General features: G+C 43.8%; 1 protein-coding gene across 2 annotated transcripts in view; it reads right to left on the reverse strand.

Annotated features, from left to right (window-relative positions):
- Positions 1 to 13,141, reverse strand: part of LOC115150581 (zinc finger protein 385A) — a 57,664-nt gene that overhangs the window by 16,080 nt on the left and 28,443 nt on the right. For both annotated transcript variants that reach the window (XM_029694025.1, XM_029694022.1), the window contains exon 3: positions 2,736 to 2,846. In XM_029694025.1, coding sequence (XP_029549885.1) covers positions 2,736 to 2,846 — 111 coding nt within the window. The remainder of the gene's footprint in view (positions 1 to 2,735; positions 2,847 to 13,141) is intronic.

The following is a 13,141-nucleotide window of genomic DNA, read 5'->3' on the forward strand; positions in this document are numbered from 1 at the left end:
ATTTAATGATGTGTACAGAGCTGAGGGCTTCTGTCTTTATGACTGTATGTTTCAGAAGGCAGTCAGTGTCATAAGCACCTATCAGCTGTTAGACCCCCACTCTCTCTACTGGAATATGTGCAGCACCATCCAAGATCCTATGCCGACGGAACAAACCACTCTGAATAATCCCACAAGGGATGTATATGTTATGATGTATTTGTTATTCTACTATGAAACTATCAGTTAATACCGATTTAGGCTGATTTACAGTGCCGGTCAAAAGTTTTAGAACACCTACTCATTTAAGGGTTTTTCTTTATTTGTACTATTTCCTACATTGTAGAATAATAGTGAAGACATCACAACTATGAAATAACACATATGGAATCATGTAGTAACCAAAAAATTGTTAAATAACTCAAAATATATTTTATATTTGAGATTCTTCAAATAGCCACCCTTTGCCTTGATGACAGCTTTGCACACTCTTGGCATTCTCTCAACCAGCTTCATGAGGTAGTCACCTGGAATGCATTTCAATTAACAGGTGTGCCTTCTTAAAAGGTAATTTGTGGAATTTCTTAATGCATTTGAGCCAATCAGCTGTGTTGTGACAAGGTAAGGGGGTGTACAGAAGATAGCCCTATTTGGTAAAAGACCAAGTTATTATTATGGCAAGAACAGCTCAAATAAGCAAAAAGAAACGACAGTCCATCATGATTTTAACAGAACTTTGAAAGTTTCTTCAAGTGGAGTTGCAAAAACCATCATGCCCTATGATGAAACTGGCTCTCATGAGGACCGCCACAGGATTGGAAGACGCAGAGTTACCTCTGCTGCAGAGGATAAGTTCATTAGAGGTACCAGCCTCAGAAATTGCAGCCCAAATAAATGCTTCACAGAGTTCAAGTAACAGACACATCTCAACATCAACTGTTCAGAGGAGACTGTGTGAATTAGGCCTTCATGGTCGAATTGCTGCAAAGAAAGAACTACTAAAGGACACCAATAAGAAGAAGAGACTTGCTTGGGCCAACAAACACGAACAGTGGACATTAGACCAGTGGAAATGTGTCCTTTGGTCTGGAGTCCAAATGTGAGATTTTTGGTTCCAACCGCCGTGTCTTTGTGAGATGCGGTGTGGGTGAACAGATGAACTCTGCATGTGTATTTCCCACTGTAAAGCATGGAGGAGGAGGTGTTATGGTGTGGGGGGGGGGCTTTGCTGGTGACACTGTCTGTGATTTATTTAGAATTGAAGGCACACTTAACCAGCATGGCTACCACAGTATTCTGCAGCGATACTCCATCCCATCTGGTTTGCGCTTAGTGGGACTATCATTTGTTTTCAACAGGACAATGACCCAGCACACCTCCAGGCTGTGTAAAGGCTATTTTATCAAGAAGGAGAGTGATGGAGTGCTGCATCAGATGACCTGGCCTCCACAATCACCCAACCTCAACCAAATTGAGATGGTTTGGAATTAGTTGCACCTGTTCTCTAGTCTTCTAGTCCCCTGTTCTCTAGTTCCCTAGCCCCCTGTGCTCTAGTTCCCTAGTCCCCTGTTCTTTAGTCCCCTAGTCCCCTGTTCTCTAGTCCCCTAGTCCCCTGTTCTCTAGTTCCCTAGCCCCCTGTGCTCTAGTTCCCTAGTCCCCTGTTCTTTAGTCCCCTAGTCCCCTGTTCTCTAGTCCCCTAGCCCCCTGTTCTCTAGTCCCCTAGTCCCCTGTTCTCTAGTCCCCTAGTCCCCTGTTATTTAGTGCCCTAGTCCCGTGTTCTCTAGTCCCCTAGTCCCCTGTACTTTAGTCCCCCAGACCCCTGTTCTCTAGTCCCCTAGCCCCCTGTTCCCTAGTCTCCCAGCCTCCTGTACTTTAGTCCCCTAGCCCCCAAGCCACCTGTACTTTAATCCCCTAGCCCCCAAGCCACCTGTACTTTAATCCCCTAGTCTCCCAGCCTCCTGTACTTTAATCCCCTAGCCCCCTAGCCCCCTGTACTTTTGTCCCCTAGTCCCCTGTTCTCTAGTTCCCTAGTCCCCTGTTCGCTAGTCTCCCAGCCCCCTGTACTTTCGTCTCCCAGTCCCCTGTACTTTAGTCCCCTAGCCCCCAAGCCCCCTGTACTTTAGTACCCTAGCCCTCAAGCCCCCTGTACTTTAGTCCCCTAGCCCCCTAGCCCCCAAACCGCCTGTACCTTAGTCCCCTAGCCCCAAGCCCCCTGTATTTTAGCCCCCTTTACTTTAGTCCCCTAATACCTCAAACCCCTGTACTTTTGTCCCCTAGCCCCCAGCCCCCTTTACTTTAGTCCCCTAATACCTCAAACCCCTGTACTTTTGTCCCCTAGCCATCCAGCTCCCTCTACTCTACTTTGTCCCCGCAGCCCCCCAGAGCACAGTTGCATAATATTAACTCCTTTCTGGGAAGTGCCAATGAAATGGTGTCAAACAGAGAGACGGTAATGTAAGCTAAGCAGGGCTGCCCCAAGGGGAGAAGTGGAGCCGAGGAATCGTAGACACAGTTCTCACCTGACACCTGCTCCAGCAGTCCAGTCAATCATTGACATTCAGGTCAGGTTATGATGTAGTGCATAGATAGATGTGTGGAATACTTAGATGGATGCCTTGATGAATGTGGATTGATGGATGCCTGGATGAATGTGTGGATGGTGGATGCCTGGATGAATGTGGATTGATGGATGCCTGGATGAATGTGTGGATGGTGGATGCCTGGGTGGGTGGATGGATAGTGCCTTACTGCCTTACTTCTGAGTTGAAGCGGATCTGGCAGACATTGCAGGAGATGATGGGTCGTTTGGTCTTCATCACGGGGGGGCCGAAGGTGTGGTTCATCACCGCCTTCTGTACCGGGTCCATCTGGAGGGGGAGGGGGCAGAGAGCAGGTTTTATACATCATTTAAGTACTCTGAGTAGGGGAGCAGATAGACATAGGTCATTGTGCCATGATGGTGGTAGCAGAGTTAATGAAACGCTTTGAAAAAGGCCCCTACAGTGGGAGGGAGGTAGTGAAGGGGAGGAGGGAGAGAGGAGAGAGAGAGAGAGAGAGAGAGAGCGAGAGAGAGGTGGAGAGTGAGTGAGAGAAAAGGAGAGAGAGTTAGAGAAGGGAAGAGAGCCCTGATTGATGACGACAGGAGAGTGTTTTTTTCATCAGCAGCTGCCAGAGCTGTCTGTGCCTTGGGTCTTGGGTGCTGTTCAAATGCTTTTTTGATAGTGGGGTTAGAGGGCCCTGATTACAGACTCCATCCAACAGTATAGCAGGAGGATCAAGGAAACTGTATGGCTAAGAAGTTAAAATGGTCTCCTATAGAGAGAAATAGTAATGGGGTCTTTTTGTAGGTACTAACTCTGTCATCGTTCGTTCGACAAAGCCTATGAGGAAAATGAATGGCGTTTTTGTAGGGTTTTAGGATAAACCCCCAAAATAAGGTATGTGGTACACACAGGCGTAGGAGAGCTTATACAGGTTGTTCTATGACATAATCTTCGTCAGCTAACGTCACTTGTGATTTTTGAAGAATTTATTTTATAATAAAAAACACATAAATCAAATAAAGGTTTCTTAATTCATAAAGATCATGTTAGCTTCAAGTTCCTCTGTGTCCAAATCACTAAAGACTTCAAATGGTCCAAACAAACTCTTCCCCCCCAAGAGGTTGAAAAATCCTCAAAACGTTCTACAGCTGTACCATTGATAGCATATTGACTGGCTGTATCACTGCCTGGTATGGCAATAGCACAGCCCTCGATTGCATGGCCCTATAGAGGGTGGTGCGGACAGCCCAGTACATCACTGGGGCCGGACAGCCCAGTACATCACTACATCCCTGCCATCCAGGACATCTATACCAGGTGGTGTGGTAGGAAGGCACGGAAAAATGTTAAAGAATCCAACCACACAAGCCATAGACTATTCTCTCTGTTTCCGCACGGCAAGCGGTACCGGTGCAAGTCTGGCACCAACAGGCTCTTGAACAGCTTCCATCCCAGAGCAATATGACTGATAAATAGCTAACAAAATAGCTACACAGAGTTAACCTCGTATCTTTATTGACCTTTAATTTGTATTTTTGCACTGTCTCTCACACACACTCCCTACATCTGCTCACTCACACATAATATGCACATACATTTATACTGACTCTACACACACACTCCCACTCACATACAAGCTGCTGCTACTCTGTTTATCTTTTATCCTGTTGCCCAGTCACCTTACCCCTATACATATCTATCTCCATCACTCCAGTATCCCTGAACATTGTAAATATGGTATTAGAACTGACCCTGTATATAGTATGCTTACTTACTTATTGTGTTCTGCATATTTCTTCTTATTTGTCGTGTTTTCCTTCCTAGTAATACATTGTTATTTATTATTACATTGTTGGGTTTTGAGTTTGCAAGAAAGGCATTTCACTGTACTTCTGCATGTGACATTAAAATTCAAAACTGTATGAACAAATCATCTGAACACGGTCTGTAGAGAGGACTCCCCTTAGAATTGGAACAGACCATGATAGTAGACAACTAGAATCTGATGTGAGCAACATGTTCTTAGACTAATATACAAGGCTTTTACAGTATGTGGAGCATTTTGAAATTGTTCACAGCTCTTTAGAAAGACATGTTGACCATGTGGATCTGACTCAAGCCAACCCAGACGTCTGATGTTTACAGTGGTGAACAAAATAGCCCCAAACAGGATTCGTCAGCGTTCTGAGGGCTCTGACCACTCTTCTCGGTAACCACAACCCGGGCTGGGTGTTTCTCCACTCTGCAGCCAAAAGGACGGAGCTTTTATTCAGCTTCTAATCACTGACTGCTACTGTGAACTTATACTGCAAAATGAGAGGCTAGTTTCACTTTCAACTTCCAAACACCAGGCAAAAGGTGTAATTATTCTCCCATATATAAGTGGTTGAATACAGTTCCTGTCTATATTTATACTCCTCTTCCTTAACCTGGAGTTCTGTTTGTTCCCCTCATCACTCTCTCTCTCTCTCTCTCTCTCTCTCTCTCTCTCTCTCTCTCTCTCTCTCTCTCTCTCTGTCTCTCTCTCTCTCTCTCTCTCTCTCTCTCTCTCTCTCTCTCTCTCTCTCTCTCTCTCTCTCTCTCTCTCCTGATATGTTATACTGATATTTAAACCCTAAGACCACACCTACCACTCTTCACTCTCTTTTTCTCTCTCCCTCTCCCTCCCCCCTCTCTCCTCTCTCCCACTCTCTCAGTTTTACAATATAGAAGGTCGTTGCCCAAGAATACAGCTGTCTGACTCCAAATTAATGTGTTTGTACTCACCGTTCTCTCACTCTCTACATGCCAACAACAAGGTGTTTGATCTATGAAGATGTGTGTGTGTGTGTGTTTAAGTGCATGTATGTGTGTGTGTGCGCAAACAAGATGGCAAGTCATTGTCCTCACCTATTCAAGTCCTACTGTCAATTTTGGTTAGCCATGTGGACTACTCTTTGTGTTTTGTAACATCTCTCTCTCGCTCTCTCTCTCCCTCTCTGTGTCCAGCTGTTGTGAACAGGCTGATTGATCTCTCTCTTTCCACCCCGCCGTTTCTCTCTCCGCCCGGCTCTACATTCTGTCTGCCGTTATGACCTCACATATTAAGTCACTCTTTACGTCCCTTCTTTCATTCCGTCCTCTCTTCATACCTCCACCCATACTGTACACCATATGGGGCTGGTAGAGAAATCATTATCTACTCCACTCTGCCCTCTCCATAGACGAGGGCAGCACTCGCTCCATTGGATAGTATGATAGCTGAGCGTAATATATGGTGCAAGCAAACTCTTTATAAGTGGATCATGGAGCATTCAGTCTAGCAGCCAGGCTCACAGAGCATCCGGAACTTGCTCCCTCACTGCACTGCCTGTTTGTTGTTCTTATTATACACTGTCTCAATAACAGGTCCTCATGAGAATAGCACTTATTATCTGACAACAACTGGGAAACTCTGGACCTGGAAGTCAGTTCCACTGCATTGTTCCCCTCTAATCAGGGACTGAATTAGACCTGGAAGCCAGTTCCACTGCATTTATTCATTGTTCCCCTCTAATGAGGGACTGAATTAGTCCTGGAAGCCAGTTCCACTGAATTGATTCATTGTTCCTCTCTAATTAGGGACTGAATTAGACCTGGAAGCCAGTTCCACTGAATTTATTCATTGTTCCCCTCTAATCAGGGACTGAATTAGTCCTGGAAGCCAGTTCCACTGCATTTATTCATTGTTCCTCTCTAATTAGGGACTGAATTAGACCTGGAAGCCAGTTCTACTGCATGTATTCATTGTTCCCCTCTAATCAGGGACTGAATTAGACCTGGAACACCAGGTATGTGCAATTCATTATCAGGTAAAACAGGAAACCATCATGCTTCGGACCTCGTAGGGTAAGAGTTGAGTACCCCTGCTCTAGTGGCTCTCTCAACCTCATAAATTACTCATCAGTGCTCTGTGAAGAGCCTCTGTTCTAGCACCCTCTATAGGTTATCAGGGTTAATAAACTCAGCAAAAAAAGAAATGTCTTCTCAGTGTCAACTGCGTTTATTTTCAGCAAACTTAACATGTGTAAATATTTGTATGAACATAACAAGATTAAACAACTGAGACATAAACTGAACAAGTTCCTCAGACATGTGACTAACAGAAATGGAATAATGTGTCCCTGAACAAAGGCGGGGTCAAAATCAAAAGTAACAGTCAGTATCTGGTGTGGCCACCAGCTGCATTAAGTACTGCAGTGCATCTCCTCCTCATTGACTGCACCAGATTTTCCAGTTCTTGCTGTGAGATGTTACCCCACTCTTCCACCAAGGCACCTGCAAGTTCCCGGACATTTCTGGGGGGAATGGCCCTAGCCCTCACCCTCTGATCCAACAGGTCCCAGATGTGCTCAATGGGATTGAGATCCGGGCTCTTCGCTGGCCATGGCAGAACACTGACATTCCTGTCTTGCAGGAAATCACGCACAGAACGAGCAGTATGGCTGGTGGCATTGTCATGCTGGAGGGTCATGTCAGGATGAGCCTGCAGGAAGGGTACCACATGAGGGAGGAGGATGTCTTCCCTGTAACGCACAGAGTTGAGATTGCCTGCAATGACAACAAGCTCAGTCCAATGATGCTGTTACACACCGCCACAGACCATGATGGACCCTCCACCTCCAAATCGATCCCGCTCCAGAGTACAGGCCTCGGTGTAACGCTCATTCCTTTGACGATAAATGCGAATCTGACCATCACCCCTGGTGAGACAAAACCGCAACTCGTCAGTGAAGAGCACTTTTTTGCCAGTCCTGTCCGGTCCAGCGACGGTGGGTTTGTGCCCATAGGCGACGTTGTTGCCAGTGATGTCTGGTGAGGACCTGCCTTACAACAGGCCTACAAGCCCTCAATCCAGCCTCTCTCAGCCTTTTGCGGACAGTCTGAGCACTGGTGGAGGGATTGTGCGTTCCTGGTGTAACTCGGGCAGTTGTTGTTGCCATCCTGTACCTGTCACGCAGGTGTGATGTTCGGATGTACCGATCCTGTGCAGGTGTTGTTACACGTGGTTTGGGGGGGTCCACAGCGGAGCGGAGGCAACCAGAGGCGAGTGACGGGGGACACGGTGGTGAGGACGATGGAGTAGCACCTGGGGAGGGGTGCTCCATGGCGACAGAGAGGCCACCGGAGACAGGGCAGTGGCAATATGGCAGCGCAGTGGGAGGCGAGTTACAAGTGGATCAGGAATTCAATGAGGCCTTTGGGAAGAAGTGTTTACATTTTGTGCACTTAAACGTCCGAAGACTACTACAGAAGATCGATGAGATACGCCTGTTGGTTTGCAAATCAGAGGTGGGTGTCTTATGTTTTACTGAGACATGGTTGGAGTCATCTGATTGTGACTCAGAAATTGAGATAGGTAATTACTCTGTTGTCAGGAAGGATCGGAATCGGAACGGTGGGGGTATATGTGCGTTTGTAAGATCAGACATTGCTTTTAACATGAGATCGGATTTAAAAGCTGATCTGGAGATTGTCTGGCTGGATATCTGCTATCCCAAAACCAAGCCGATTTTGTTGGGGGTGTGTTATAGGCCGCCCAAGCAGAATGCATTCTATGAAGGTCTTGAAATTGTGTTGTCAAACTGTAATGATTCCCTGTTGAAGGAAATAATTTTGTTATGGGATTTCAATACTGATGTCTGCAAAAAGAATAGCCCAACCCACAATGTATTTATGCACTTTTGTTGATCACTTGCTCTGACCCAAATGATAAAAGATCCCACCAAGATATGTGAAACAGTGTAAAGTACCATTGACTTAATATGGGTGTCTGATAAATCTAAAATATCGCAGAGTGGAGTAATAGCCTATGGAATCAGTGATCATTTTATTACATTTTGCTCAAGGAGGATTTTTAAAGATATATTTAAGTGTCACAAAACCGTTCGAATCAGAGGACAAAAAATACTGTGTAGAAAAGTTTAGGGAGGAAGTGGGTAAAATTGACTGGTCACCTGTGCTAGATAGTGTAGGGGTAGACAGTGCCTGGGAGGTATTTAAATGTAGATTCCTTGATGTGGGGAATGTGATTTCTCCCACTAGACAGGTCAGAGTACAGCAGAGATCTAGCCCTTGGTTTAATCATGAGATTCTAGAATATATCCAAGCAAGGAATAAGGCATTTTAAAAATGTAAGAACAGTCTGATTTTGTCCCATATAAACGTCACAGAAATGAAGCACAAAGGAGGATGGATGAAGCTAAGAGGGGTTACTTTGATGAGAAAATAATTGAAAACAAAAATGACCCTAAAAAGCTTTGGAAATCATTTAAGGAACTAGGCTGTAGAGGTACTACCAAAAATACACTAAACAGTATTGGACTGAACATCAGGGGGGCGATGGTATATGAAACAGCAGAGGTTGCCAATGAATTCAGCTCTTTTTTTACTCCTGTTGCCAGCAAGCTGGTTAGCAAGCTGCCCACCACTTCTGGTTTGTATGGAAGCAACCAGGTCAAGAAGTATTATGTAGAGTTAGGGGTTCAGCCAAACTCTTTTTCTTTTGCAAAGGTAGAAACAGCCAAAATAGTCAGTATGCTGGCAGAGCTTAAATGCTCCAAAGCCACAGGCCTGGATAATATTCCTGCAAGGTTTCTTATAGATTCTGCTCAGCAAATTGGCCCTTGTATTACGCATATCGTTAATCTCTCTCTTGAACAAAGCACCTTTCCCAGGGACACGAAACAAGCTAAAGTTCTACCTCTGTATAAGAAGGGGATAAAGTCTGACCCTGGGAACTGTAGGCCTGTATCTATCCTCTGTGTAACATCAAAGATCCTGGAGAGAGTTGTACATGAGCAAATGTATGAATATGTTAACAAACAGAGTCTAATGTATGATTTTCAGTCGGGTTTAGAAAAACATACTCCACTGATTCATGTCTACTTTACTTGACTGACTTCATCAGGAAAGAGATTGATGAGAGAAATCTGTGTGGAATGGTACTGCTTGACCTACAGAAGGTCTTTGATACAGTTAACCACTGTCTCCTAATCTCCAAACTGGAGGCACTGGGGTTAAGCAGTATCCCTCTTGGCTGGGTAAAGTCCTATTTATCAGGAAGGGAGCAAGTAGTAGAGGTTAATGGTTCACTGTCTCAGGCAAAACCAATGTTGTGGCGTTCTGCAGGGGAGCATCCTTGGGCCTCTGCTGTTTTTATTGTATATTAACGATATGAAAGATGCTTGTTCTTGCCGTCTTTTTCTTTATGCGGATGACTCTACACTTCTGGTGTCTCACAAAAGTAAAACTATGTTGGAGAGCATACTTAGCACAGAGCTTACTAACATTAGCAAATGGCTTGGAGATAATAAGCTAATCTGCATTTAGGGGAAACTGAAGCAATTATTTTTGGATCCAGACCTAAATTGTGTAGGTCGTCTGAAATCAGAGTGGAGTTAGGGGGTGAGGTGCTGACTACTAAAACCTCTGTTAGCTACTTGGGATGTATCCTTGATGGAAGCTTGGGAGGTGTGAGCATGGCCAATGAGGTGCTAGGGAAGGTTAATGCCAGGACTAAGTTTTTGGCTAGAAAGTCCAAGCTGCTTGATAAGGACTCCATGAATGTGCTAGCTACTGCCCTCATTCAATGCCATTTTGACTATGCTAGTACTTCCTGGTTTGGGGGCTTATCTAAACTTATGAAGGGGAAGCTCCAGATAGCCCAGTATAACATTTTACATTTACATTTTAGTCATTTAGCAGACACTCTTATCCAGAGCGACTTACAGTAAGGAATGCATACATTTCATAAATTGTTTTTATTCCGTACTCGTCCCCCGTGGGAATCGAACCCACAACCCTGGTGTTGCAAACACCATGCTCTACCAAGCTGATCAGGGTAGTATTGAAGGTGAGTCCACGTACTCACATTGGCAGGAGCTGCTTTCAGGAACTAAACTGGCTGCCTGTTGAGGCTAGGGTGTCCCAGATTAGACTAGGTTTGGTTTACAGGAGTATTTATGGTCCTGCGCCCAGATATCTAAGTGATTACTTTCCTCGTGTTAGGGATACACACAATCACAGCACAAGATCAGGTGTTGCTGATGTGTGCTTATACAGGTTCAGGAGTAATGCTGGGAAAGGTACTTTCTTGTATACTGGAGCCTCAGAATGGAATGAGTTGCCTCTGCCTATAAAAACAACTTCCTCTCTGGATAGCTTTAAAAATAAAGTAAAAATATGTTTGATGTCTTCTGTTCCCATATGAATAACCCAATGATGTAATTGGAATGATGAGATAGATGTTCTTCTTCTATGTTTTTGTTTTATTATTTCACTGCCATACTGTGTTTGATCTTGTCTAGCCATCTTGTGTCAAGAGGACCACAATGGAAATAAGTCCCAGACTTTATAGTGTTTTATCCTCAATGATTTTACTCATGTGTATGTATGGCTTTTAAGTTGTATGTGTGCTTGTTTTTTAAAATGGTTGAATTAATAAACTAAACTAAACTAAAGTAGGAGTGACATTTTCGGAAAAAGTGGATCCTTTCCTTTTGACAGGTCCATTTGTGGTTTCAGGGTGGGTGGGAAAGGAGTTGGGTGCAGTTGAGTCAGTGAAGGTAAACTGTAGTGGACTTTGTCTGTGTTTCTTCTGCCCAGAGGGAGCCGGGAGCCGGACACAGGATTGTGTAGTTTCGGTGGATAAAATTGTGTGTGTCAACTGCAATGGTGGAAAAAGTACTCATTTGTCATACTTGAGTAAAAATAAAGATACCTTAGCAGAAAATGACTCAAGTAAAAGTGAAAGTTACCCAGTAAAATACTACCCGAGTAAAAGTCTAAAAGTATCCTGTTTTTAAATGTACTTAAGTACAGTGATAGAGAAAGTACTAAATTGTCATACTTGAGTAAAAGTACAAAGTAAAGTAAATGCTATACATCAAATTCTTTATATTAAGAAAACTACACGGCAGGGAGGGGCACACTCCAACATTCATAATTTACACTCATAGTCATAATTTACAAACACAGTAGTTGTGTTTTGTGAGTCCGCCAGATCAGAGGCAGTAGGGATGACAAATCGTCATATTGATAGGTGCCATAATTCTGTCCTGCTTGAGCATTCTAAAAGTAACGAGTACTGTGTGTCAGGGAAAATGTAAGTAGTAAAAACTACATTATTTTCTTTAGGAATGTAGTGGAGTAAAAGAAACATTTGTCAAAAATAGAAAAAGTAAACTACAGATACCCCAAAAAACGACTTAATCCTTGTGTAGTCTTAACATTCTATATACTCCCCTTGTCTTAAGGGTAAAAAATGACCCGCCTTCACTAAACCCCTAAAATAAAGCAGCTTAATTTAATTTTAAACCCCAAATCTATTTTGCATGAAGAAACAACCTGTCATTCATCATATACTTTGTGTATATCTATTTTCCCTCTTCACAATGCAGAAAGACCGCATTTAATCCTCGTTTTTATTACAACACACCTGTCATATTTGTTTTCTTTACTAAAGTAGGGGTTTATTATTATTATTATTATTATCATTATTATTGCTAAAGGTACTGCATAGGTGTAAACATTCATTTTTTAGCAAGAGATTGCACGTGTATAGTCTAAGAAAGTAGCAGAAATGTGCAGAAAGTAGTTTTGAATGCATTTTATTGAAGGGAAAAAATAACAGTCTTAAACTTTTTTGCCAACATCGTGATACATTCTTATATATTATACAATGAAGAATTCAACTACAATTCAACTCCCTTTTTTTACCATTTCCCCCACCCACAAGGTGTATAAACAACAACAATAAATAAGAATAAAATAAGATAATAGATTCAAAACAAAAATGTGTAGAACACACATCAACTCTAATTAACACATGTAAGACTGTTTGCAAGTGTGTGTGCATGGACTTTGCAGATGTATTTCTCACATGTGCAGTACATAGTATTTGTTTTACAGTCCTTCTTTGGGGGGCAGAATTGGCATCTCCTCCTCTTGCCTGCCCCAGCTGCAGCCTCAGGTGGATCAGGACAAGATTCAGCCCCCTGAAAAGCTTTCACAAGTGCTGCAGAGGCTGCTGTGCGGGGAGGCGCTCCCTTTCTTGAATGTATGGGGTTACAAATGCCTTTCCCAGCTGCTCCAGGAACACCCTCCTCTTGTTCCGCTTATCAGGCATCCAGGTAGGGTTGATATTGTTCCATATTACAAAGGCATTGTATGAGGACATATCAATGATGATATGGAAGATGACCAGGGGCCAGCGGGCAGTCATCCTCCTGCAGCTGTAAGTTCCAATCACCTTGTCCAGGTTGTCCACACCTCCTTTGTTGTGGTTGTAGTCCAGAAAGATGGCTGGCTTCCTGTCCTCATGATCACTGATCTCAACCGCTTTGTGCAGTGTGCTGAGGAGGACCACATTCTTGTTCCTCTTTGGGAGGTAAGAAACTAGAGTGGTGGTGGGGGTGAAGGCAAACTTTGATGAGAAGGCATCTCTCCCCCTTGTTGTGAGGAGTGCAGGGGGGTGCTCAGGCTTGTTATTTCTAACTGTGCCAACCATGGTGATCTTCCTCTTCAGAAGCTGCTGGCTGAGTTCAATCAGTAGCACACACAATCTCAAATTCTCATTGCGTGTGTGTGTGTGTCTTTGT

Source organism: Salmo trutta, chromosome 16 (assembly GCF_901001165.1).
Source record: "Salmo trutta chromosome 16, fSalTru1.1, whole genome shotgun sequence".
In the NCBI taxonomy this organism is placed as follows: domain Eukaryota; kingdom Metazoa; phylum Chordata; class Actinopteri; order Salmoniformes; family Salmonidae; genus Salmo; species Salmo trutta.